Raw genomic sequence first — 24434 nt, forward strand, 5'->3', positions numbered from 1 at the left:
AAATAATTACCGAGGTGATATAACTCGGATCATGGAGATAATTCTCAGCGTGTTCTATACCGGCTTTCTGTTCATGTGGCCAAGGATAAAGACAGAATTCAAATGTGTCTTATATAAACCTGTTAGTTTTGTTCACTGAGAACACGGTAACGAACTCATTTCGCAGTTAGAGGCATCAAAAACACTCAGCCGAGAAAAAAATAGTCGCGGAGGTTGTTGTACGAGTTTTTGTCTTTTATCTGACACTGTGCCTCCCTGTATAGTAATACACCTCTCCGCCCTTCACATTCAGGGCGCTTATATTCAGGTAACCAGACTTTGTCGACTCATCATCAGTCGCCAGATATCGTCCTAAGATTTCATCTTTCTTCAGTCCTGCTACTTTGTAAATTATGCAAATTGGAGGCTGTGCCTGTTTCTGCCGATACCATTGCATAGTGCTTATAACCTGATCTGTATACTCGCAAATTAACTGCGCTGAACGTCCTTCTAATACAGTTAATGTCACTGGAGACTGATTCGCTGCACATAATCCGCCTGTGAAAGTAGATGAACAAAAGAGCACAAGATTAAAGAGAATAAAGCGAAACGTGTGTCTATCTAGACCTGAGTGTGTAAACTCTCATTTGCCAAGCTACGCATAATATGTATATATCTTATCGTTAACGATATTAAAGTTTAGTGCAAACACTTTGCAATCAATATGCTAAACTGTCATGATGAACCTAATCGTATACTTACTGTCCCACAGCGCCGCCAGTATTAACAGAGACATGTCTGACTGAATCTCTGAGTGAATGTGAATGGGATGAGGCAGAGATTGAGAGGAGAGCGGGAACCCGGGCTCTGTTCCGCTCATTGTTCCACCCACACACTGCAGGGGCCAGGCCCATTGTGACATCACTCAGGATACCATCCCTATTGGCTTTGGCATTGATCTCACGTGAATTTCTAATTAGCAAACTGCTGCTTGCCGCCCCCTGCTGACGGATTCTGTTCACTCCAATTTAGAACTACTGAGTGGGTTTATTGAAATACACATCGAAACACCAATGTTAAATATTCTCTCCCAGAAACCTAAATTGAAGGTGACAAACGCAATCTTGTTTTTTTCTTGACATTTATCCTGGAAAACGATGTTAATACGTCAGCGGTTATACATCAGGAAAACAATAATTGATTGATTTGATTTCTTGTCACATGTTCTGAAGTACAGTGAAAAGTATTTTTCTGCGGCCGAAGGAACGTACACAGTCCGTACATAGTAGACAAAGTGAATAATCGACAGAGAACATTGACAAATGGTATATTGACAAACAGTGATTGGTTACAGTGTGGAACATGGGGCCAAACAAAGCAAATACATGAGCAAGAGCAGCACAGGACGTCGTGAATAGTGTTCTTACAGGGAACGGATCAGTCCGAGAGGGAGTCGTTGAGGAGTCTAGTAGCTGTGGGGAAGAAGCTGTTCATATGTCTGGATGTTCGGGTCTTCAGACTTCTGTACCTTCTGCCTGATGGAAGGATCTGGAAGAAGGCACTGCCTGGGTGGGAGGAGTCTCTGATAATGCTGTCTGCCTTCCTGAGGCAGCGGGAGTTGTATACAAAATCAATATGCATGTGGCAAGCTTGTGTACTGCGTTGAGCTGAGTTCATCACGCTTTGCACTTTCTTGCGATCTTGGGCCGAGCAGTTGGCAAAGCAAGCTGAAAAAGTAAATGTCAAGTCCTGGATAAAGGTATGGATGGGGTACACCAGAATCACATCTGGAATGAGACTTCCCAAAAGAGAACCGGTATGCTCTTGACTATCTTCTGGCCCGTGAGGGTGGGGTATGCGCCATAAGTGCAGGGCAAGTGTATCATGGGAGTTCAAGACCTAACCGCTAACATCACTAAATTTATGGATCGCATACGGGATCGCCTGGACGGAATGCAGGACCCTGGCTCTTGGGTAACTGGGGATTCGGAGGTTGGAAGGACTGGTTGATAAATATGGCCATGTATTTAGCAGTGGCACTCGGCTGCATCTTTGTGGGCCTGGCCATCCTTAAATGCGTGATGGGTAAAATGCAGGGTGCACATGAACGGACAAACACCCCTAGAGTCTTGGCTGTTAGGATCCACGAGGGTGCAGCGGATGACGGAGTGCTGCAACAGGAATTGGAAATGCAGCGACGAATCTTCTTAGATGAGGGGCCATAGCTACGGGTTGGACAGATAGGTCATCATGAAATGATAAAAGGAGGAATTGAACAAACGAATGTGATATAAAATAGATAGTTCAAATATTAGTTACCGTAATGTGGATGTGATCAGTCTAATAGTACTGAGTTCACAGACAAAGGATTTCAGAAAGCATGGCAAGGAAGGAGGGAGGGGTGTCTGGTGGAGGATGGGAAAAGGATGCTGGGTAACAAGAGGTCCAGGGTTAAGGAATGAGAAGTGAGCCAATCAGAATATATGGCCAGGTCAGGTGTATAGGATGGCCTATAGGAATCTTGTATGTGAAACTTGATGCCATTTGAATGTATTTGTAGAGATTCCTTTATCTCCGATAGCACCCGGCTCCCAGGGTTTCAGAAGAAACCTTGTGTTCTGAGGCTCATTATGAAGCGAGTCAGACTTGCAAGTTGGTTAAAAATAAATAATACTATGCCTACAAATCCATCTCGAGTTTTATTGAGGCCAGACTGACGGGTAAAGAATTCAATATTGTCACAGCCAGATCCATCTTTTCCACTCTTGCCACTAAGCGGGATCCAAGATAGGGTAGTGTCTAATGGGGGAGGGAAGTGTCTCGGATAATTTACAAGGAGCTCATGGGAGCAGAGGAGACGCAGACCGAGGAGCTGAGGCATAAATGGGAGGAGGAGTTGGGAGGGGAGATTGAGGAAGGCCTGTGGTGGACGCGCTGAGCAGGGTTAATGGGACTGCAACATGTGCCAGGCTTGGCCTGATTCAATTTCAGGTCGTCCACCGGGCCCACATGACAGTGTCCCGGATGAGCAGATTCTTTGGCGTGGAGGACAGGTGTGTAAAGTGTCTGAGAGGACCGGCAGACCATGCCCACATGCTTTGGGCGTGTCCAAAACTTAGGAGATAATGTCAGGGGTTCGAGGACGTCATGTCTAGAGTATTGAACACGAGGGTGGCAATTAGTCCAGAGGTGGTGATTTTTGGGGTTTCAGTGGCCCAGGAAGTCCAGGGGGAGAAAGAGGCCGACGTCTTGGCCTTTGCTTCCCTGGTCGCCCGGAGACGGATACTTCTAGCTTGGAGGGACTCGAAGCCCCTGAAGTCGGAAGCCTGGCTGTCAGACATGGCGAGTTTCCTGGGCTTGGAGAAAATCAAGTTCGCCTTGAGAGGGTCGTTGTTAGGGTTCGCCCGGAGGTGGCAATCATTCATTGACTTCTTTGCAGAGAATTAATCATCAGCAGGGGTGGCGTGGGGGTTAGGGGAATGTGGTATAGGGGGTCATTTAGGCAGCTCTGGGTGGGGTGGGCTACGGCAATTGCACTATGTACTTTGTTTACTGTACAGCCCTTTTGTTTTCTCGTGCTGGAATTCCTCTGTTTACAAGGCCGAAAAATACCTCATTAAAATTGTTTGTTAAAAAAAGTTTCAACACACTGCTTTTTTTTTTTTAAAACAAACAATTTTTATTAAGGTATTTTAGGCATATAGAAAAAGTGACATTGTACAGTACAAAAAAATAGTCAAGTCACAAATTACAAATTAAACATAGTGCAAACCACGGCTCTGTTCACGCACGGGCCTGCCTCAATATCCCCCTACTCTACTCTACCCTAGCCACCCCCCGCCACCCTCTCCTGCTGACGCTTACTCCTCTGCAAAGAAGTCAATAAATGGCTGCCACCTTCGGGCGAACCCTAATAGCGAACCTCTCAAGGCGAACTTGACTTTCTCTAGGCGAAGAAAGCTATTCATGTCCAATAACCATACCTCAGTCCTCGGGGGCTTTGGGTCCCTCCATGCTAACAGTATTCGTCGCCGGGCTACCAGGGAAGCAAAGGCCAGAATGTCGGCCTCCCTTTCTTCCTGGACTCCCGGGTCCTCCGAAACCCCAAAGATTGCCACCTCAGGGCTCATTACCACCCCAGTTTTCAATACCTGGGACATGACATCTGCGAATCCCTGCCAATACCCCCCGAGTTTAGGGCACGACCAGAACATGTGTACATGGTTAGCCGGCCCTCCGGCGCATCTAGCACACTTGTCCTCCAGCCCAAAGAATCTGCTCATCCGGGCCACCGTCATGTGGGCCCGGTGCACAACCTTAAACCGGATCAGGCTGAGCCTGGTGCATGTTGCGGTCGTGTTTACTCTGCTCAGGGCTTCTGCCCAAATACCGTCCTCCAGCTTCCTCCCCGAGCTCCTCCTCCCACTTAAGTTTCAGGTCCTCGGTCTGCGTTTCCTCAGCTCCCATTAGTTCCTTGCAGACGTCTGAAACTCTACCCTCTCCCACCTCTCCCCTAGAAACTACCCTGTCCTGCCTTCCCTTTGATGGGAGACATGGGAAGGACGGCACCAGGCTGCGTACAAAATCCCTCACCTGCAAGTATCTAAAGTCATTCCCTCTCGCCAGGCCAAACTTCTCCTCCAGCGCCCTCATGCTCGGAAAGCTCCCTTCCAGGAACACATCCCCATCCTCACAATCCCCGCCCTCCTTCACAGTCGATATCCCCCCGTTCATGATCTCTGGGGCAAATCAGTGGTTGCCGCAGATTGGGGTCCTCACTGATGCTCTTACCTCCCCTACATGCCTCCTCCACTGGCCCCAGATCCGAAGAGCCGCCACCACTATCAGGCTGGTGGAGTACCGTGCCGGCGGAAGTGGCAGAGGTGCCGTGACCAGGGCTGCTAAGCTAGTGCCCCTGCACGAAGCAGCCTCCATCTGCTCCCAAACCGGCCCCATGCCCACCATCCATTTCCTTATCACCACTATGTTGGCCGCCCAGTAATAGTTGAAGTTCGGCAACGCCAGCCCCCCTTCTCCTCTGCTCCTTTCAAGCATCGCCCTCTTCACCCGCGGGGACTTCCCTGCCCATACAAATCCCAGAATAATTTTATTCAGCTTCTTAAAGAAGAACCGCGGGATAAAGATAGGGAGACACTGAAAAACAAACAAGAACCATGGGAGAATCGTCATTTTAACAGTCTGCACCCTCCCCGCCAATGACAGCGGAAGCGCATCCCACCTCTGGACCTCCTCCCTCACTCGTTCCACCAGTCAGGACAGGTTGAGCTTATGCAACCAACCCCAGTCCTGTGCCAACTGAATCCCCAAATATCGGAAGCTCTCCCCCACCACCCTGAACGGTTGCCATAATACCGTTCATCCCACCATTGGGTCTGATACATATAACAGCAGATCATCCGTGTATAACGAGACTCTGGTTCCACTCTCCCTCGGACCAGCCCTTTCCAGCCCCTAGAAGCTCTCAGTGAAATTGCCAGCGGCTCTATGGCCAGCGCAAACAGCAGTGGGGAGAGAGGGCAGCCCCGTCTTGTCCCACGTTGCAGCCTAAAGTAATCCGATGTCGTCCTGTTCATCCTTACACTCGCCTCCGGGGCCTGATACAATAGCCTAACCCAGTCGATGAACCCCGCCCCGAACCCGAACCGTCCTACTACCTCCCACAGATAATCCCACTCGACCCGGTCAAAAGCCTTTTCAGCATTCATGGCTACCACTATCTCTACCTCCCTACTCTCCGGGGGCATCATAATCACGTTGAGCAGCTTTCTTAGGTTGGCCACCAGCTGCCTCCCCTTTACAAACCCGGTTTGGTCCTCCACAATTACATCCGGTACACAGTCCTCAATTCTGGTCGCCAAACTGTTGGCCAGTAACTTGGCGTCTACGTTGATCAGAGAGGTCGGCCTGTGCGACCCACAAGCCTCCGGGTCCTTATCCCGTTTCAAAATGAGCGAGATGGTGGCCTGCGACATCGTCGGGGGTAAACTCCCTCTGTCTCTTGCCTCGTTGAAGACCCTGACCAGCACCGGCCCCACTATCCCGGCAAATCTTTTGTAAAACTCCACCGGATACCCGTCCAGCACCGGGGCTTTACCCGGCTGCATGACCCTCGGGCCCCCCAATACCTCTTCAATCCTGACCAGGGCCCCCAGTCCATCCACCAACCCCCTCCCCACTCTTGGGAAGGTCAGTCCATCCAGGAATCGCCTCATCCCCCTCGGTCCCCCGGGTGGTTCCGAAGTGTACAGCTTCCTATAAAAGTCGCTGAAGACCTTGTTCAGCCCTGCCGGGTCACCCACTAGATTACCTTCCCCATCCACAACCCTCCCTACTTCCATGGCCGCTTCCCTCTTCCTCAGTTGCTGCGCAAGCATTCTACTGGCCTTCTCCCCATGCTCATAAATCGCACCTTTTACCATTAACACACTGCATATTTAACACAAATCTAATTTATTTGACTTTTAGCCAGAATATTAGCCCCTGTAAATGGGCTGGAGTTTGTTATCAGCAGAAAGAGACCCAAATGAACATAGTTCAGTCCTGAATGTGAGAAACAGCAAAATCCAATCACCGTCGTTACTTGTGGCCTCGTTGGTGTCTCAGCAGGGAGGATGACTGAGTGAATCTCTTCCCACACTGAGAGCAGGCAAATGGCCTCTCCCCAGTGTGAGTTCGCTGATGTTCAGTGAGGTCAGATGATCGTCTGAAGCCAGTCCCGCAGTGAGAGCACCTGAACGGTCTCTCGTCAGTGTGAACACGTTGATGGTACATCAGTTCCCCAGAACTTTTATAGCACTTCCCGCAGTCTGGACATTGAAACGGTCTCTCATCAGTGTGAACTCGCTGGTGATTCAGCAGGTGGGATAACTGAGTGAATCTCTTCCCGCACTTGGAGCAGGCGAATGGTCTCTCCCCAGTGTGAACTCGCTGATGGACAGTGAGGTGAGATGATCGTCTGAACCCAGTCCCACAATCAGAGCACCTAAACGGTTTCACATCAGTGTGAACACGTTGATGGCACATCAGATTCCCAGAACTTTTGTAGCACTTCCCGCAGTCTGGACATTGAAACGGTCTCTCCCCAGTGTGAACTCGCTGGTGTCTCTGCAGGTCGGATGGCTGAATGAATCCCTTCCCACACTTGGAGCAGGTGAACGGTCTCTCCCCAGTGTGAACTCGCTGGTGACTCCGCAGGGCCGTTAAATGAGTGAATCCCTTCCCACACTTGGAGCAGGTGAATGGTCTCTCCCCAGTGTGACTGCGTCGATGAGTTTCCAGCTGGGATGGGTAAGTGAATCCTTTCCCACAGTCCGCACATTTCCACGGTTTCTCCTCAGTGTGACTGCATTTGTGGCTTGTGAGGCCTGATGATAGAGCGAATCCTTGTCCACACACACAACACGTGTATGGTTTCTCCCCACTGTGAACAATGTTTTTTCCTTCCATGTTCAAAGTACGTTGATATTCAGGATACGATAAACTGAGGAGTCTGGTGCTTGGTTTGAGTTTCCAGACTTTGAATCCGCCCCTTTGAACACCCTGTGAAACGGATTTAAAAACAGAAAATAGAGAGTGAGAGAGAACCCACAAAAACATAAAGGCAGGTTGTGAAATTGAACTGAATGAATCTGGTCACTTGTGGGGCCGACACTTGGAAAAAGTGACCATGAAAATGGTTGAATTGTTATAAAACCCAATTGACCTCTTTGGGAGGAGAAAGAGGTGAAGAGGGATTTTGTATATCTACAAGACATATTAAGAGAGCAGTTGGCAAAGCAAATTCGATCTGAGCATCATCAAGAGTAATATTGATACTGAAACTATGCTTCTGGTGGCACATGGATTAGCACTGCTGCCTCACAGCTCCAGGGACCTGGGTTCAATTCCGGCCTTGGTGACTGTGTGTGTGGAGTTTGCACTTTCTCCCAGTGTCTGCGTGGGTTTCCTCCCACAGTCCAAAGACGGGCAAGTTAGGTGGATTGGCCTTGATAAATTGCCGCTTAGTGTCCAGGGATGTGCAGGTTAGGTGGGGCTATGGGGTTACAAGGATAGGGTAGGGGTGTGGGCCTAGGCAAGGTGCCCTTTCAGAGAATCGTTGCAGACTTGATGGGGCGAATGGCCTCCTTCTGCACTGTAGGAATTCTATGGTTCTAATTCTATTCTATGAATCTTTATAAAGCTCTGGTCACCACTCTTCAGGAAGAATGTGAAGGTTCTTGGAGAAGGTGCAGAGGAGATTTACCAGAATGGTTCCAGCAAAGGAGGTTGAGGGGAGATTTGATCGAGGGCCACAACATTATGCCAGATTTCCATCAGGTGGACAAATAAACTCTGTTTCCATTCACTGATCGTACAAGCAGCCGGGACACAGATTTAAAGTTTGGGGTAAAACCTGGATTGAACTATATTAGATCCTGAGGGGTTTTGACAGGGTGGATGTGGAGAGGATGTTTCCTCTTGTGGGAGAATCGAGAACGAGGCGTCACTGTTGCAAAATAAGGGGTCGCCCATTTCAGATGGAGATAAGGATTTTTTATTCTCTTGAGGGTTGTAAGACTTTGGAACTCACGTCCTTAAAAGGCAGTAGAAGCAGAGTCCTTGAATATTTTTAAGCAGAGCAGGATAGATTCTTGATGAGCAAGGGGGTGAAAGGTCATCAGGGGTAGGCAGGAATGTGGAGTTGAGGTTAGAATGAGATCAGCCGCAATCTTATTGAATGTGGAGCAGGCTCGAGGGGCCAAGTGGCCTGTTCCGAGTTTGTATGTAAAAGGTACAGGAGATATGAGGTGATATGAGATATGTTTTTACACAGCGAGCGGCAATGATCTGAAACTTGCTGCCTATGAGGGAGTTTGAAAATAGTTACAATGAGTGATTTGATTTCAAAAGGAAATTGGATAGACGTCTGAGGGAAATAAACCTACGAGGATACAGGGATAGAGCAGGAGAATGGGACTGACTGGATTGCTCCAGAGAGCTAGCAGGACAGTGATTGACTGTCAGCCAAACAACCTTTATCCCATTTTCAATATTTTTATATCCGCTGAAGAGAAATGTTTAAAGGGGCTGGTTTAGCTCACTGGGCTAAATCGCTGGCTTTTAAAGCAGACCAAGGCAGGCCAGCAGCACGGTTCAATTCCCGTACCAGCCTCCCCGAACAGGCGCCGGAATGTGGCGACTAGGGGCTTTTCACAGTTACTTCATTGAAGCCTACTCGTGACAATAAGCGATTTTCAATTTTCATTTCAAGAAAATTACAAAAAAAACCTTTTGGACTGGAAAAGGGAATGAAGGATGACCTGATCCTGTAAGATTATGAAAAGGTTTGATATGATAGACAAGTGGAAAATGTTTCCACTGGATAAGAATAAATAGGAGTTAGTCATTAGTTAATCGAATGTGCAGTTCAAGAGCAGTTCAGACGGATTTCACTCATACATTTCACGTGTGCAAAGGGATTTCCTCAGTTTTCCCACTGGCTAACACTCCAACTTTAAAAGTCCCAAACCATTTGATCCGATTTCAGCACATTGTTATTGGCGAGGGGCAGTTTAACTATTCGGTCCAGGGAGACAAAAATCACTGTTCACCTGAACCTGCTCAGACCCCAACACGTTAACAACTCCCTGATCATGTTTGGTCTGTTGTCAATCACACCCAGGACAGACCTGTGGTGGACGGCCTGTACTATTTAGTTGCTTTATTAATTTATGTAATAAATTTCTTACCTTGGCCAAATGGTACCAATCGTAATCGGTTGGCAAAGCATAGTTTCTATCTGCAATATCGATTTCAATGGCTGGGGTATTACTCATCATGCATAGCAGCTGAGAATGTGTTCTATCCACATTACAGATGGTCCTCGCACATGCACAGAGTCCGGCTGTGACTGGCGCATGCGCTGTTCAGGTTGTCGCTGACGGTGCGAGGGGCGGGATATAAACAATTGAGCGACTTTCAGGATTGGAGCCGGTGGGTGGCCGGGGAGCGATAGAAGCTGCAGAGTGAGCTGGGAGGCTTCATAAATACCCCGTGGAGGCTTCAACTCCCGAGGAAAATGTTAACGGTCCCGTCTTAAACAGCACCGAATAGAGAGAGAGCTGAGCGGTGACAGGCCCGGGTTACCGGCCGCCATCTTTACAGAGGACAAGGTGCCGCAGGCACATGCGCTGCCAGCCTGGACCGGATGCCAACTACATAAGAACATAAGAAATAGGAACAGGAGTTCATCTGGCCCCTCGAGCCTGCTCCGCCATTTAATGAGATCATGGCTGATCTTTGTGGACTCAGCTCCACTCTCCGGCCCGTACACCATATCCCCGAATCCCGTTATTCTTTAGAAAGGCATCTATCTTTTTCTTAAAAACGTTTAAAGAAGGAGCCTCAACTGCTTCACTGAGCAAGGAATTCCATAGATTCACAACCCTTTGGATGAAGAAGCTCCTCCTACACTCCGTCCTAAATCTACCTCCCCTTATTTTGAGGCTATGCCCCCTAGTTCTGCTTTCCCCGACCAGTGGAAACAACCTGCCCGCATCTATCCTATCTATTCCCTTCATAGTTTTATATGTCTCAATAAGATCCCCCCGCATCCTTCTAAACTCCAATGAGTACAGTCCCAGTCTACTCAACCTCTCGTCATAATCTAATCCCCTCAACTCTGGGATCAACCTAGTGACTCTCCTCTGCACTCCCTCCAGTGCCAATATGTCCTTTCTCAGGTAAGGAGACCAAAACTGAACACAATACTCCAGATGCGGCCTCACCAACACCCTATACAATTGCAGCATAACCTCCCTAGTCTTGAACTCCATCCCTCTAGCAATGAAAGACAAAACTCGATTAGCCTTCTTAATCACCTGTTGCACCTGCACACCAACGGTTTGCGACTCGTGCACCAGCACACCCAGGTCCCTCTGCACAGCAGCATGTTTTAACATCTTACCGTTTAAATAATAATCCATTCTGCTGTTATTCCTCCCAAAATGGATAGCCTCACACTTGGCAACATTGAATTACATCTGCCAGACCCTAGCCCATTCACCTAACCTATCGAAATCATTCTGCAGACTTCTGGTATCCTCTGCCCTTTTTGCTTTACCACTCATCTTAGTGTCGTCTGCAAACTTTGACACATTGCACTTGGTCCCCAACTCCAAATCGTCTATGTAAATTGTGAACAACTGCGGGCCCAACACTGATCCTTGAGGGACCCCACTAGTTACAGGTTGCCAACCAGAGAAACACCCATTTATCCCCACTCTCTGCTTTCTGTTAGTTAACCAATCCTCTACCCATGCTACCACTTTACCCTCAATGCCATGCATCTTTAGTTTATGCAGCACCCTTTTGTGTGGCACCTTGTCAAAAGCTTTCTGGAAAGCCAGATATACCACATCCATTGGCTCCCCGTTATCTACTGCACTGGTAACGTCCTCAAAAAACTCTACCAAATTAGTCAGACACGACCTACCCTTTGTGAACCCATGCTGCGTCTGCCCAATGGGACAATTTCCCTCCAGGTGCCCCACTATTTCCCCCTTAATGATAGATTCCAGCATTTTCCCTACAACCGAAGTTAAGCTTACCGGCCTATAATTACCCGCTTTCTGCCGACCTCCTTTTTTAAACAGTGGTGTCACGTTTGCTACTTTCAAATCCTCTGGGACAACCCCAGAGTCTAGTGAATTTTGATAAATTATCACTAGTGCGTTTACAATTTCCCTAGCCATCTCTTTTAACACTCTGGGATGCATCCCATCAGGGCCAGGAGACTTGTCTACCTTTAGCCCCATTAGCTTGCCCAATACTGCCTCCTTAGTGATTACAATCATCTCAAGGGCCTCACCTATCATATCCTTATTTCCATCAGTCACTGACATGTTATTTGTGTCCTCCACTGTGAAAAAACCTGTTCAACTCCTCAGCCATTTCCCCATCTCCTATTATTAAATCTCCCTTCTCATCTTCCAAAGGACCAATATTTACCTTAGCCACTCTTTTTTGTCTTATATATGTGTAGAAGCTTTTACTATCTGCTTTTATGTTCTGAGCCAGTTTACTTTCATAGTCTACCTTACTCTTCTTTATGGCTTTTTTAGTAGCTTTCTGTTGTCCCCTAAAGACTTCCCAGTCCTCTAGTCTCCCACTAATGTTTGCCACTTTGTATGTTTTTTCCTTCAATTTGATACTCTCCCTCATCTCCTTAGATATCCACGGTCGATTTTTCCCCTTTCTACCGTCTTTCTTTTTTGTCGGGATGAACCTTTTCTGAACACTGTGAAAGATCGCTCGGAAGGTTCTCCACTGTTCCTCAACTGCTTCACCATGAAGTCTTTGCTCCCAGTCTACCTTAGCTAGTTCTTCTCTCATCCCATTGTAATCGCCTTTGTTTAAGCACAAAACACTAGTGTTTGATTTTACCTTGTCATCCTCCAACTCTATTTTAAATTCCACCATATTGTGGTCACTCCTTCCAAGAGGATCCCGAACTATGAGATCATTAATCAATCCTGCCTCATTACACAGGACCAGATCTAGGACCGCTTGTTCCCTTGTAGGTTCCATTACATACTGTTCCAGGAAATTATCCTGGGCACATTCTATAAACTCCTCCTCAAGGCTGCCTTTACCAACCTGGTTAAACCAATCAATATGCAGATTAAAATCTCCCATGATAACCGCTGTACCATTTCTACATGCATCCGTTATTTCTTTGCTTATTGCCTGCCCTACCATCCTGTTAGTGGCCTATAGACTACTCCTATCAGTGACCTTTTCGCCTTACTATTCCTGATTTCCACCCAAATTGATTCAACCTTGTCCTCCATAGCACCAATATCATCCCTTACTATTGCCCGGATGCCATCCTTAAACAACAAAGCTACACCACCGCCCTTACCGTCCATTCTATCCTTTCGTATAGTCTGATACCCTTGGATATTTAACTCCCAGTCGTGACCATCTTTTAACCATGTTTCAGTAATGGCCACTAAATCATAGTCATTCACGATGATTTGCGCCATCAACTCATTTACCTTATTTCGTATACTACCAGCATTCAGGTAAAGTACACTTATGCTGTTTTTTATGTCTTTGTTATGAATCCTAACACCTTGATCAGTAACTTTTCGCAATTTATTTTTCCTCTTACCCTTTCTCCTAATTTTCCTTGTCTTTGAACCCATATCTCTACATAATAACCTGTCACGTAACCTGCTGCCTTGATCTCCATTAACCATTATACTGTTCATAGCTTTACACTTCCCTTCCCCCCAACTTGCTAGTTTAAAGTCCTTGTGACCAACCTATTTATCCTATTCACTAGAACACTGGTCCCAGAATGGTTCAGGTGAAGACTGTCCCAACGGTACTGGTCCCTCCTGCCCCAGTACTGATGCCAATGCCCCATGAAATGGAATCCCTCTTTCCCGCACCACTCCTTTAGCCACGTGTTAACTTCTCTAATTTTCTCAACCTATGCCAATTGGCACGTGGCACGGGTAGTAATCCAGAGATTATAACCCTGGAGGACCTGCTCTTTAATGTAGTCCCTAGTGTTTGATAATCCCCAAACAGGTCCTCTTTCCTAGTCTTACCTATGTTGTAACTCCCAACGTGGACCACAACAACTGGATCCTCCACCTCCCTCTCCAAAATCCTTTCAAGCCGATCAGAGATGTCCCTCACCCTGGCACCGGGCAGGCAACATACCATGCGGGACTCTCGATCTGGCTTACAAAGGATGCCATCAATCCCCCTAATTATAGAATCCCCTACAACTACCACTTGTCTTTTTGCTCCCCCCTCTTGAATGGCTTCCTGTACCACGGTGCAGTGGTCAGTCAACGCATCCTCCCTACAGCCCTCTTCCTCATCCACACAGGGAGCAAGTACCTCATACCTGTTGGACAAGGTCAAGGGCTGAGGCTCCTCAACTCCTAAACTCAGGATCCCCCTACCTGCCTCCCTTGCAGTCACACCACTCTGTCCCTGACCACTGTCCGAATTAACAGTACTTATTCTACCGGGTGTGACTGCCTCCTGAAACAAAGCGTCCAGGTAATGTTCCCCCTCCCTGATGTGCCGCAGTGTGTGCAGCTCGGTCTCCAGCTCATCAATTCTGAGCCAAAATTCCTCGAGCAGCCAACACTTGCTGCAGATGTGGTTGTTGATCTCCAAATTTCTTTCCCTGTCAGTCTGGCCTCAATAAAAGTTGAGACGGATTCGCACGTAAACAGAAGTTATTTATTTAGCTTGCAAGCTTGAATCATCTTACAGAAATGTAACAGGACATCCAGCCTCTTACACTCCAGAAAACGACTGACTAAAAGACAAAGGGATCTCTGCAAAATCAGTTCAAATGGTATCAAGTTTCACATACTCGACGGACATAGGTCAGCCTAGGTCCCTCCTGACCTGTTCGATCTATTCTGATTGGCTCACTTCCAATCCCTTTCTCTGGCCCCTATCAATGAAGCATCACTCTCATAGACACACCTCTTCCTGCTTTTTCCATGCGGTCTCAAATTCCTTTGTCCCTAACTGCAAGAATCAAAGTGGCTTATTTCTACATTACATTAACTAGTAACTCTAAAGTAACTATTTTATATCACATTCGTCATTCCCTCCTTTTATCATTCCATGATAACCGAACTATCCAATCTATAGCTACGGTTCCTCATCTAAAAAGATCCGTCGCTGCATTTCCAATTCCTGTCTTAGCCCCCCTTCATCTGCCTCACCCTCATGGATTTTAACAGTTAAATTTTTTTTCTCGGTGATTGGGGCGGTGATCTGATCTAGTGCACCCCGCATTCTACCCATCACACATTTAAGGATGGCCAGGCCCACAAAGATGCAGCCGATAGCTACCACTAGATACATGGCCATATTTATCAACCAGTCCTTCCATCCTCCAGATCCCCAGTTACCCCAAGAGTCAGGATCCTGCATCCCGTCCAAGTGATCCCGTATGCGATCCATAAATTTAGTAATGTTAGCGGTCAAGTCCTGAACACCCATGATCCACTTGCCCTGTACTATGGCGCATACCCCACCCTCACGGGCCAGACGATAGTCAAGAGCATACCGGTTCTGCATTGCAAACAACCGTAGCTGAGGCAACTCCTTGGTTATTGCCCCGAGGGCTCCCAAGGTTTCATTTCCCAAGATGGTAAGGCCGCAAATAAAATAATTCCGATCACTAACAGCCAAGGAACCCCCCACACCTCCCAGTGTCAATACGCTCAGAATGCCCCACCCGGCTGAGTGGCCCCGGTTGGGTGCAAGAACCTGAGGTTTTTTCCAGTTCTCGCAAAATTCAGCAGAGACTGCCCGGCGTGCTAACTGATTATGCAGGTTCCACGCCGAAGGGCAGGGGACTGTGGTAGGGACTAGAGTCCCTATAGCAATTCGGCGGGGAAATGGGGTGACAAAACGTTGGTCGCCGTACCATTAAATAAAAAGTAGTATCCTTGTTCCGTGTGGAGACTAGCATCACAATCAGCATATCGGTTGCGTAAGGACCTCCCAGTAGCCCAGTTTATCCAATTTTGAAATGCCCATTCGGGCCGCCCAGCAATGCAGAAAGCCCTATTCCCAACAGTGATATGAGAGACATTCGCCCAGCCACAAAGGAGCTGGAGGCCAGCGTTCAATGGAACGCAAGTGATGTTGTAACAAACGCATTGGCCAGACGCCTGGGTGATATGGCACCTCCTGTCCGTACAGGTGGGAAACAGACATGTTATATTTGTGTCCACCTCTACCAGCAAACAGCCATATCCTTCACTGCTGAAGCAATTCTCGTACGACCGGGAATCCCTATTGGGAGTGAAGTGGCTAGGTATGTACGCCCTCCACCGTCGCAGCCTATCGTACTGTGAGTGGGGATTATCCCGAGGAAGGGGAAGGCCAATAGCCGGTGGTGCTGAATCCGGATCGTAAGGAAGAGTGACTTGCTGGGGCAATGGCTCGGAACGCTGACAATGAACCACCGTTTGGGGAGTGCCCCAAAGCGGTGAAACAGAAAATAACCTAGACACCGCTGCGGGGTTTGGGTAGCAGACAACCCGTCCCTGGCCATACAGACGGTGGTAAATCTGGTAGAAGAGATTCATACTACCCGGGTTTTCCTCAGTTTGGCCTTTAATTAACTTAAGTGCATCTCCCGGTAACCTACGTTCTAGCTGTACTTCCCTTCTCACACGCCCCGTCCTCTCTCTAGTCCCTTTCTCTTTCTCATGGTCTCTTCCTACACTCTTCTGACAGCCTGATGTTACATTTATTGTACCACTTTTAACACATCCAAAATCAAATTTACATGTATTCCAAAAACAAGGCAATGTCCATATAATGTTCCCTTCCCATCACCGGGGCCGGTGCAGCTGCTTCATGACTCCTGCATTCTCCTTAACTTTGATGACCTTCCATGAGTCGATACCATGTCCTCGTATATGGGGGCAGTGAAGAACATCACCTTTGCATAGGTGATGTATCCTTGTAGATTGGTTGGGGCTACACAGATACATAATATTCCCCTTTTCCATGTCCATCGCCAATAACACGCCAAGCGAAGTGAGGCCAAACATCAGACAGACGATGCGTAGCCACTCCATCATGCTCCACACCTGTAAAATAGCACTGGAGAAGGGAGGCAGGTTAGTATCCGACCCTTTACAGTAGTGGAGATGGACTCAATTTACAGTGATGTAGGTGGACCCAAGCACTTCGCCCCTCCACTTTAACTGCTGTGGGGGTGGTAAGGAGAACTTGGAAGGGCCCGTCCCATCGCGGCTCCGACCCCTTCCTAGTCCAATTTTTGACCATGACATAACTACCGGGCTGGACTGAAAGTGAGCTAGGTACTGGGGCAATGGCTGGTGAGCCGCACGGACTGGGCCATGGAGTTCCTTGAGCACTTGCGTAAAGGCTAGAACATAGGTGGTCATTTCTTCAGTCATCTGATGAAACTGAACCCGTCTGGGAACCTGCAGGCTCCAAGGAATTCTAAGAGGCCTGCCATAAAGAATCTCGGCGGGAGAGAGCCGGGCTGGTCCCGCAGGTGTAACCCGCAGCTGGAAGAGGGCAACGGGGAGCAACTTAAGCCATGTCAGTCCCGTGTCTGCTCTTAATTTAGCCAATTTAGTTTTGAGGGTCTGATTGTGTCTCTCAACCACCCCGGCTGCCTGCGGTCTGTAAGCACAGTGTAACTGCTGGCGTATGCCCAACTGGGAGCAAAACTCCTTGTTAATTTGTCCAATAAAATGAGGCCCATTATCAGAACTTAACTGAGCTGGTATACCGTACCGGGGAATGATTTCCCTCATCAAGACTTTAACCACAGTAACAGCTTTACTATAGATAGTCGGATACGCCTCAACCCATCTGCTGAACACATCCACAATGACCAAAACATATTTATAACATTGACACCTTTCCAACTCAATGTAATCCATTTGGAGCGTCTCAAAGGGACCACTGGGCAACGGGGTTTGCCCCTTCCCACAAGGGATACCTTTTCCGGTGTTATATTGCTGACAAATCAAACACCGATTACTGATACTTTGGGCCAACCCCTGCATTTTAGGGTGCCACCAAGTGTCCAGCAACAAATCACTAGTCCCTCGAGCCCCACAATGAGTTGCAAAGTGTACACATTCGATGACCCATAAAGCCAGTACATCAGACATACAAGTCTGATGTGCAGGCGTGGTCCATAAAGAGGAAACAGAATCATATGTACAACCTAACCGTTTCCACATTTGTTTATCACTCTCAGGAGCGTCCTCCTGTAACCTTATGACGTCTGGCATTGGCTTGTCAGAAGCAGACACATTCATAGTAGATCGTTTAGTCTGACTTAACATTTTAGGCACCATCACTTGCTGAATTTGTGCGGCTGTGCGCGCTGCACAATCTGCTCGTTCATTACCAACGTCAACTGGGGTTGTACCATTCGTGTGGGCAGCGCATTTAATAACGGAAATCTGCGCTGGCAGAAGGAGGGCCTGCAGTAGGTCATTAACTAAACCCCGGTGGGATATTTGACCACACATAATCATGTCAGGTTGTTCTGACGAAATGTCACTCAAATCGCCCCTTATTGTGGTAGTTTCCTGAATCAAGGCTAAACAGTCGTGGCCAGGTGCGTCTTCATGGACAGGGGGACCACTAAGAAAACAGGCTGGATTGATAGTGGTACAGTGTTTAAATGTCAGACGTGGATTGTTCAAAAGGTATATCTCATACCTATTCTGACGAGCTGCGGTAAGATGCTGACCATTCGCCCCATATCCCTGGCATGGTACTGGTCATGGACCTGACGTGTAATATGAGGGCTTACCGAAGCTGACTGTGGCCATAAATGTGGTGATATTGTAACAAAATCGGCTGTACCTTCTTTTCCCGTGACTGTGGCTGTAACCTTGACTGGCCATTCGGTCTCAAGTAATGGCCGGTATTTGTCCTCCAACTCCCTGTTTCGTCCAGTTCTGTCATAGGCCAGGGTAACGTGATGGAGTGACTGTTCAATGTCTAACGTCCACCACTGGGGGGTGATAGAAATATAGCACTGTTGTCTCATCCTCCTCTTCGCTGATCCACCCACCCAAAGTCACTATATTGGAGCTCCTGCTGGTAAACTACCATTTCTGCCGCTTGTTGGGATCGCAGATCATCCTTTTTCATTACATACTCAGTCTTAACCTTTGTAACTGAGCCTCCTTCTTGGCCTACACCCTCCTTCCAGTAAAATCTGACTGCCCTTGCCATCTGGGAAGGGTCGTTCTCTGTCCAATTCATGTTATTACATTTCACAGCAGTAACCACAGAAGGTGGTAGGCAATGCATTAACATAGCACAGTATTGAGGGGAATTCTGACCATTTTGATACAGCAAATCGCCTGACTGCCCCCGGTAGATTTCATTAAAACGCCCCAGACATTCCTATGGCTCGTCAATCTTCCTAGGTTTTAGGTCTAAGATAACAGAAAGATTTATGGGCCTTTGAAATGTGCTATTCAACGCATTCAAGATCTGTGTCCTTCTTTTCTCTATTTGCTCTCTTTTTTTTTTTAAACTTAAAAATGTTTGAAAATTCAAATTGAATTACTGCAACTTGCAAGCTTAGCTCTGATCTCAACTCAGAACTAAATTTACAATTTGCTTAACACAAACTTGTATAACATTTACAACTTAATTATTTCTTTATCTTAACAATTTTTCTTTTAACAAGTTTTTTTTCTGTTACATACACATAAGTATTAGCAAAATCAACTATCATAAGTATTAGCAAAATCAATTATCATCTCCAGATTGACACTTTTTAAAATGGTGTCCATGATCTTCTTTAAGTTTCTATTAATCTCCAGATAAAATGAGATAAACCTTATTTCAAGTAAGTAAAATTTAAGATTCTGGCAATTTCAATCAATTGCTTTCGAAAATAATAACTTTTATCAAAGAGGTGGAGAAACCCACTGGTTTCCTTTAATTAATTCAAAACGTAACTTTGCTGGTGTTCACTGACTCAAAGGAAAGGTATCCGATTACACTGCAGACTGGTGCTGTTATCTCAAGGCCTGAGTGAGAAGCACTGTCTGTTTTCAACTCCGCCTGCTGCTGTTAACCCTTTGAGAGACTTCTGCTTCAACCTCACAATCTCAACTAGACCTCGGAACTTTACAGTCCAAGGAGACAATTTTAGCTTAATCAACTATATATTTAAAACACTCACACATAGAGTTGAACCATCTTCAGATTTAAAAAGTTATACTGGACTGAACCTTTATTATTTAAGTCACATCAGCCTCTGAACCCTGATAATAGACTGAACCTTTATTATTTAAGTCACATCAGCCTCTGAACCCTGATAATAGACTGAACCTTTATTATTTAAGTCACATCAGCCTCTGAACCCTGATAATAGACTGAACCTTTATTATTTAAAGTCCCATCAGCCTCTGAACCCTGATAATAGACTGAACCTTCATTATTTAAAGTCCCATCAGCCCAAAACCCTAACCCAAGCCGAAACAACAATATGAAATCCCATCAATTAAAGTGCTAATCCCCAGACTGACCTGTGATTTCGTCGAGGCGGTCTTTCTGTGCCAACCGCGAGTGACCAGACTAATCAGACGATAAGAAGAGGGGAACAATCAATGCTGGTCGTTTTCCATTTCTACATTGAGGGCCCTTTGTTCCCGTCCTCCTGTTCATAATCAGTCTAATTCTGATTTCGCAGTTGGATCAGGATCGCCCAGAGAAATCCCGGTTTTCGGCACCAAATGTTGATCTCCAAATTTCTTTCCCTGTCAGTCTGGCCTCAATAAAAGTTGAGACGGATTCGCACGTAAACAGAAGTTATTTATTTAGCTTGCAAGCTTGAATCATCTTACAGAAATGTAACAGGACATCCAGCCTCTTACACTCCAGAAAACGACTGACTAAAAGACAAAGGGATCTCTGCAAAATCAGTTCAAATGGTATCAAGTTTCACATACTCGACGGACATAGGTCAGCCTAGGTCCCTCCTGACCTGTTCGATCTATTCTGATTGGCTCACTTCCAATCCCTTTCTCTGGCCCCTATCAATGAAGCATCACTCTCATAGACACACCTCTTCCTGCTTTTTCCATGCGGTCTCAAATTCCTTTGTCCCTAACTGCAAGAATCAAAGTGGCTTATTTCTACATTACATTAACTAGTAACTCTAAAGTAACTATTTTATATCACATTCGTCATGGTCACTGACGGTCTCAATGGGATCCACCAGTTCCATCATCATACAGCAACAGCACATCACCTGTCCAGCCACATTCAACTAGTTAATTAATTTAAATATATATTTTTAAAATTTTCTTTATAGAACCTCAAGGATAAACAAGAACACCAACCAAAACACAGCCCTCTCTCGCCACTCACCCGAACTCAGTCACTCACCTAAACTCAGGTGCACTCTGTTCCAATCAGCACTCAGTCACTCACCTAAACTCAGGTGCACTCTGTTCCAATCAGCACTCAGTCACTCACCTAAACTCAGATGCACTCTGTTCCAATCAGCACTCCGTGACTAAAGGCACTCCTACCACACCTTTTGTGCACTCACCTCTCCCAGCACTGTCCCGGCTCTCTCCTCCCACACTTTTTAAATCTCCCGGCTCTCTCTTCCGGCGCTGTTTTCGCTGTCCCGGCTCTCTCTGCTCCCGCGCTGTTTTCGCTCTCCTGGATTGACTGAATGGAGTCTCCAGGATTTGATTTGATTCATTTGTGGGAGTCACTGGCTGGGCCAACATTTATTGCCCATCCCTAATGTTCCTCAAACCGAGTGGCTTGCTCGGCCATCTCGGAGAGCATTAAAAGAGTCAACCACATTGCTGTGGTTTGGAATCGTGTCGGGCAGATCAGGTAAGGATGGCAGATTTTCTTTTCTGTTCATTCACGGGATGTGGGTGTCGCTGGCTGGGCCAACATTCACTGCCCAGCCCTAATTGCCCTTGAACTGAGTGCATCTCAGAGAGCATATTAAGAGTCAACCGGCTGACTGGATCTGGATCTGGAATCACATGTAGGCCGACCAGATAAGGATAGGTTTCCTTCACTGAAGGACAGGAGTGAACCAGATGGGTCTTTGCAACAATCGGCAATTGTTTCATGGTCATCAGTAAACTTTCAACGAGTTCAAATTTCACCTTCTGCCTTGGTGAGATTCATGGGTCGTTACAATAATCGACAATGATCATAGAATTTACGGTGCTGAAGGAGGCCATTGGCCCCATTAGGTCTGCAAAGTATTGAATTCAAATATTACCTTCTGCCTTAGTGAGCGTCAAAGCTCGGAAATCATTAGGACAATGCTGCCTGAAATGATGGCAGAAACCCTCATAACATTTAAAAAGTATTCAGACAGACATTTGAATTGATGTAACTTAAAAAGCTACAGACCACAATCTGGAAATTGAGATTAGGCTGAATACCTACTTTGTAGCCACGATGAGCTGAATGAAATGCAACAGAAACAACAAACTTTAACAAAATCTGGGATAGTAACTCTCACTGCAAACAAGGTCAGCAGTTTGCCCAGTTTACCTGCCAAGTATGCTAATGCGGTAGTTTTAAAATTTACCTGCATACGTAAGAGTACTGTGGTGAACCACTGTGTACACCTATATTAGGGGATGTAAGGTAGGATCTGCACTACAGGTTCGCCGGTAGCCTCTGCCGGCTGGCTCCATCCACGAGGAGCTGTATAAATATGCGTGTCCTCCATTGATCTGCCATTTTGCCAGCTGCAGTAGGAGGCCACGCATCTGACTGCAATAAAGCCACAGTTGTACCCAATCTGAGTCTTTGTGCAATTGATCGCGCATCAATTTATTGCAGTCAGGTTTTCAACAAAATGGATATCAAAATCAAACCAGATCGCCTGCAGCTGGATCTGCACTCACCCAACGCCAGAAAGGACTTTACTCACTGGCTAGCTTGTTTTGAGGCTTACATCAACGCTGTGATCCCGACGCCAACGGAGGCTCAGAAGATAAAGGTCTTGTATTCTAGGTTGAGCTCCAGCGTGTTCCCGTTGATCCAGGACGCCTCGGGTTACGCGGAAGCGATGGCGCTCCTAAAAGAACACTATGCGCAGAAAACCAACACGCTCTTTGCCAGGCACGTACTCCCCACTCGTTCTCAACTCCTGGTGCGTCCATCGAAGACTTCTGGCAGGCCCTAATCCCACTCGTCCAGGACCGTGACTGTCAGGCTGTTACGGCTGCTGAACATGCTAATCTCCTCATGCGCGATACTTTCGTAACAGGGATTGCGTCGGACCGCATCCGAGAACGACTGCTGGAAGGGGCCACGCTTGACCAAGCGGAGATGAAAACGTTAGCGCTCTCCATGACGGTCGCATCCCGTAATGTCTAGGCATACCCCCCTCGCCACGCGACCTACCGTCCTACCCCTCCTGGACCCCGCAAACAACCCCCCCAGCTGGGGCCCAGCCTAGCCAATCCGCCTAGCCGCATGCCGATCCACACACCCAGGGGGTCCCCGCTGCTACATCTGTGGTCAACAGAAGCCCCCCCCGCCAACTCTGCCGGGCCCCCACCTCCACTTGCAAGTCCTGTAGTAAAAAGGGCCACTTCACAGCTGTGTGCCAGGCCCACGCAGTCACCGCTTTCGTGCCTGCTATCGCCCCCTCCCCCTGCCAAATGCACAATGGGCGCCGCCATCTTCTCCTCCCGGGGCCATTTGTGGGCAGTCGGTGCCACTATCTTCCCCCCCTCAGTCCACATGCGGCCATGGGCACCGCCATCTTGCCCAGCACCACCAACGTGCGTCCCATGGGTGCCGCCATCTTGTCCCGCCCTGTAATGTGCGCCGCATAGGCGCCGCTATTTTGTTCCCCACAGGACCTCCGGACATCCCACAATCTGGGTCGCTGACACTCTCCATCCAAAACATCTGATGACCACCCGCAGCTCACCTCAATGACGCTGGACCAATCTCGTCCACACAACCTGGCCACCGCTTCGACAACGGTGAAAATCAACGGCCACGTGACCTCTTGCCTGCTCGACTCCGGGAGCACCGAAAGCTTCATACACCCGGATACGGTAAGGCGCTGCTTCCTTGCGGTCCAACCCGCCAATCAAAGGATCTCCCTGGCCTCCGGATACCACTCCGTCCCGATCCGAGAGTTCTGTATGGTCACTCTCACTGTTCAGGGCATAGAATTCAGCGGTTTCCTTCTCTACGTCCTTGCAAATCTCTGCGCTGCACTATTGCTGGGCCTGGATTTTCAGTGCAATCTCCAGAGTCTCACCATTACATTCGGCGGGCCCCTACCTCCACTCACCGTTTGCGGTCTTGCGACCCTCAAGGTTAACCCCCCCTCCCACTTTGCCAATCTAACTGCGGATTGCAAGCCCATTGCCACCAGGAGCAGATGGTACAGCACTCAGGACAAGGCCTTCATCAGGTCCAAGGTCCAGCGGCTGCTTCGGGAAGGCATCATCGAGGCCAGCAACAGCCCCTGGAGAGCCCAAGTGGTAGTAGTAAAAACTGGGGCGAAACACAGAATGGTCGTGGACTACAGCCAGACCATCAATCGGTACACGCAGCTCAATGCGTGCCGCCTCCCACGCATATCTGATATGGTCAATCAGATTGCGCAGTACCGGGTCGTCTCAACAATTGACTTGAAATCCGCCTCCCACCAGCTCCCCATCCTGAAATCGGACCGTACGTATACTGCCTTAGAGGCGGACGGTCGGCTTTATCACTTTCTTTGGGTTCCTTTCGGCGTCACTAACAGGGTCTCGGTCTTCCAAAGGGAGATGGACCAAATGGTCGACCAGTACGGTTTGCGGGCCACATTTCCGTACTTAGATAATGTCACCATCTGCGGCCATGATCAGCAGGACCACGAG

At 47.7% G+C, this 24434-nt stretch overlaps 1 protein-coding gene and 1 gene segment (V, D, J or C); both read right to left on the minus strand.

The window, feature by feature from the left end:
• Positions 1-235: 235 nt before the first annotated feature.
• On the minus strand, positions 236-775 carry LOC140417837 (T cell receptor alpha variable 10-like). The segment is given in 2 exon segments: positions 236-537; positions 742-775. Coding segments are annotated over 2 exon segments (336 nt in total).
• A 5658-nt stretch (positions 776-6433) lies between these two features.
• Positions 6434-24434, minus strand: part of LOC140417838 (uncharacterized) — a 94661-nt gene continuing 76660 nt past the window's right edge. The window contains exons 4-5 of the mRNA XM_072501286.1: positions 9729-9778; positions 6434-7539 (exon numbers count right to left, since the gene is read on the minus strand). Of these exons, the coding sequence (XP_072357387.1) occupies positions 6577-7539; positions 9729-9778 (1013 nt within the window). The 3' untranslated portion in view covers positions 6434-6576. The remainder of the gene's footprint in view (positions 7540-9728; positions 9779-24434) is intronic.

This window comes from Scyliorhinus torazame, chromosome 5, assembly GCF_047496885.1.
Source record: "Scyliorhinus torazame isolate Kashiwa2021f chromosome 5, sScyTor2.1, whole genome shotgun sequence".
NCBI lineage: Eukaryota > Metazoa > Chordata > Chondrichthyes > Carcharhiniformes > Scyliorhinidae > Scyliorhinus > Scyliorhinus torazame.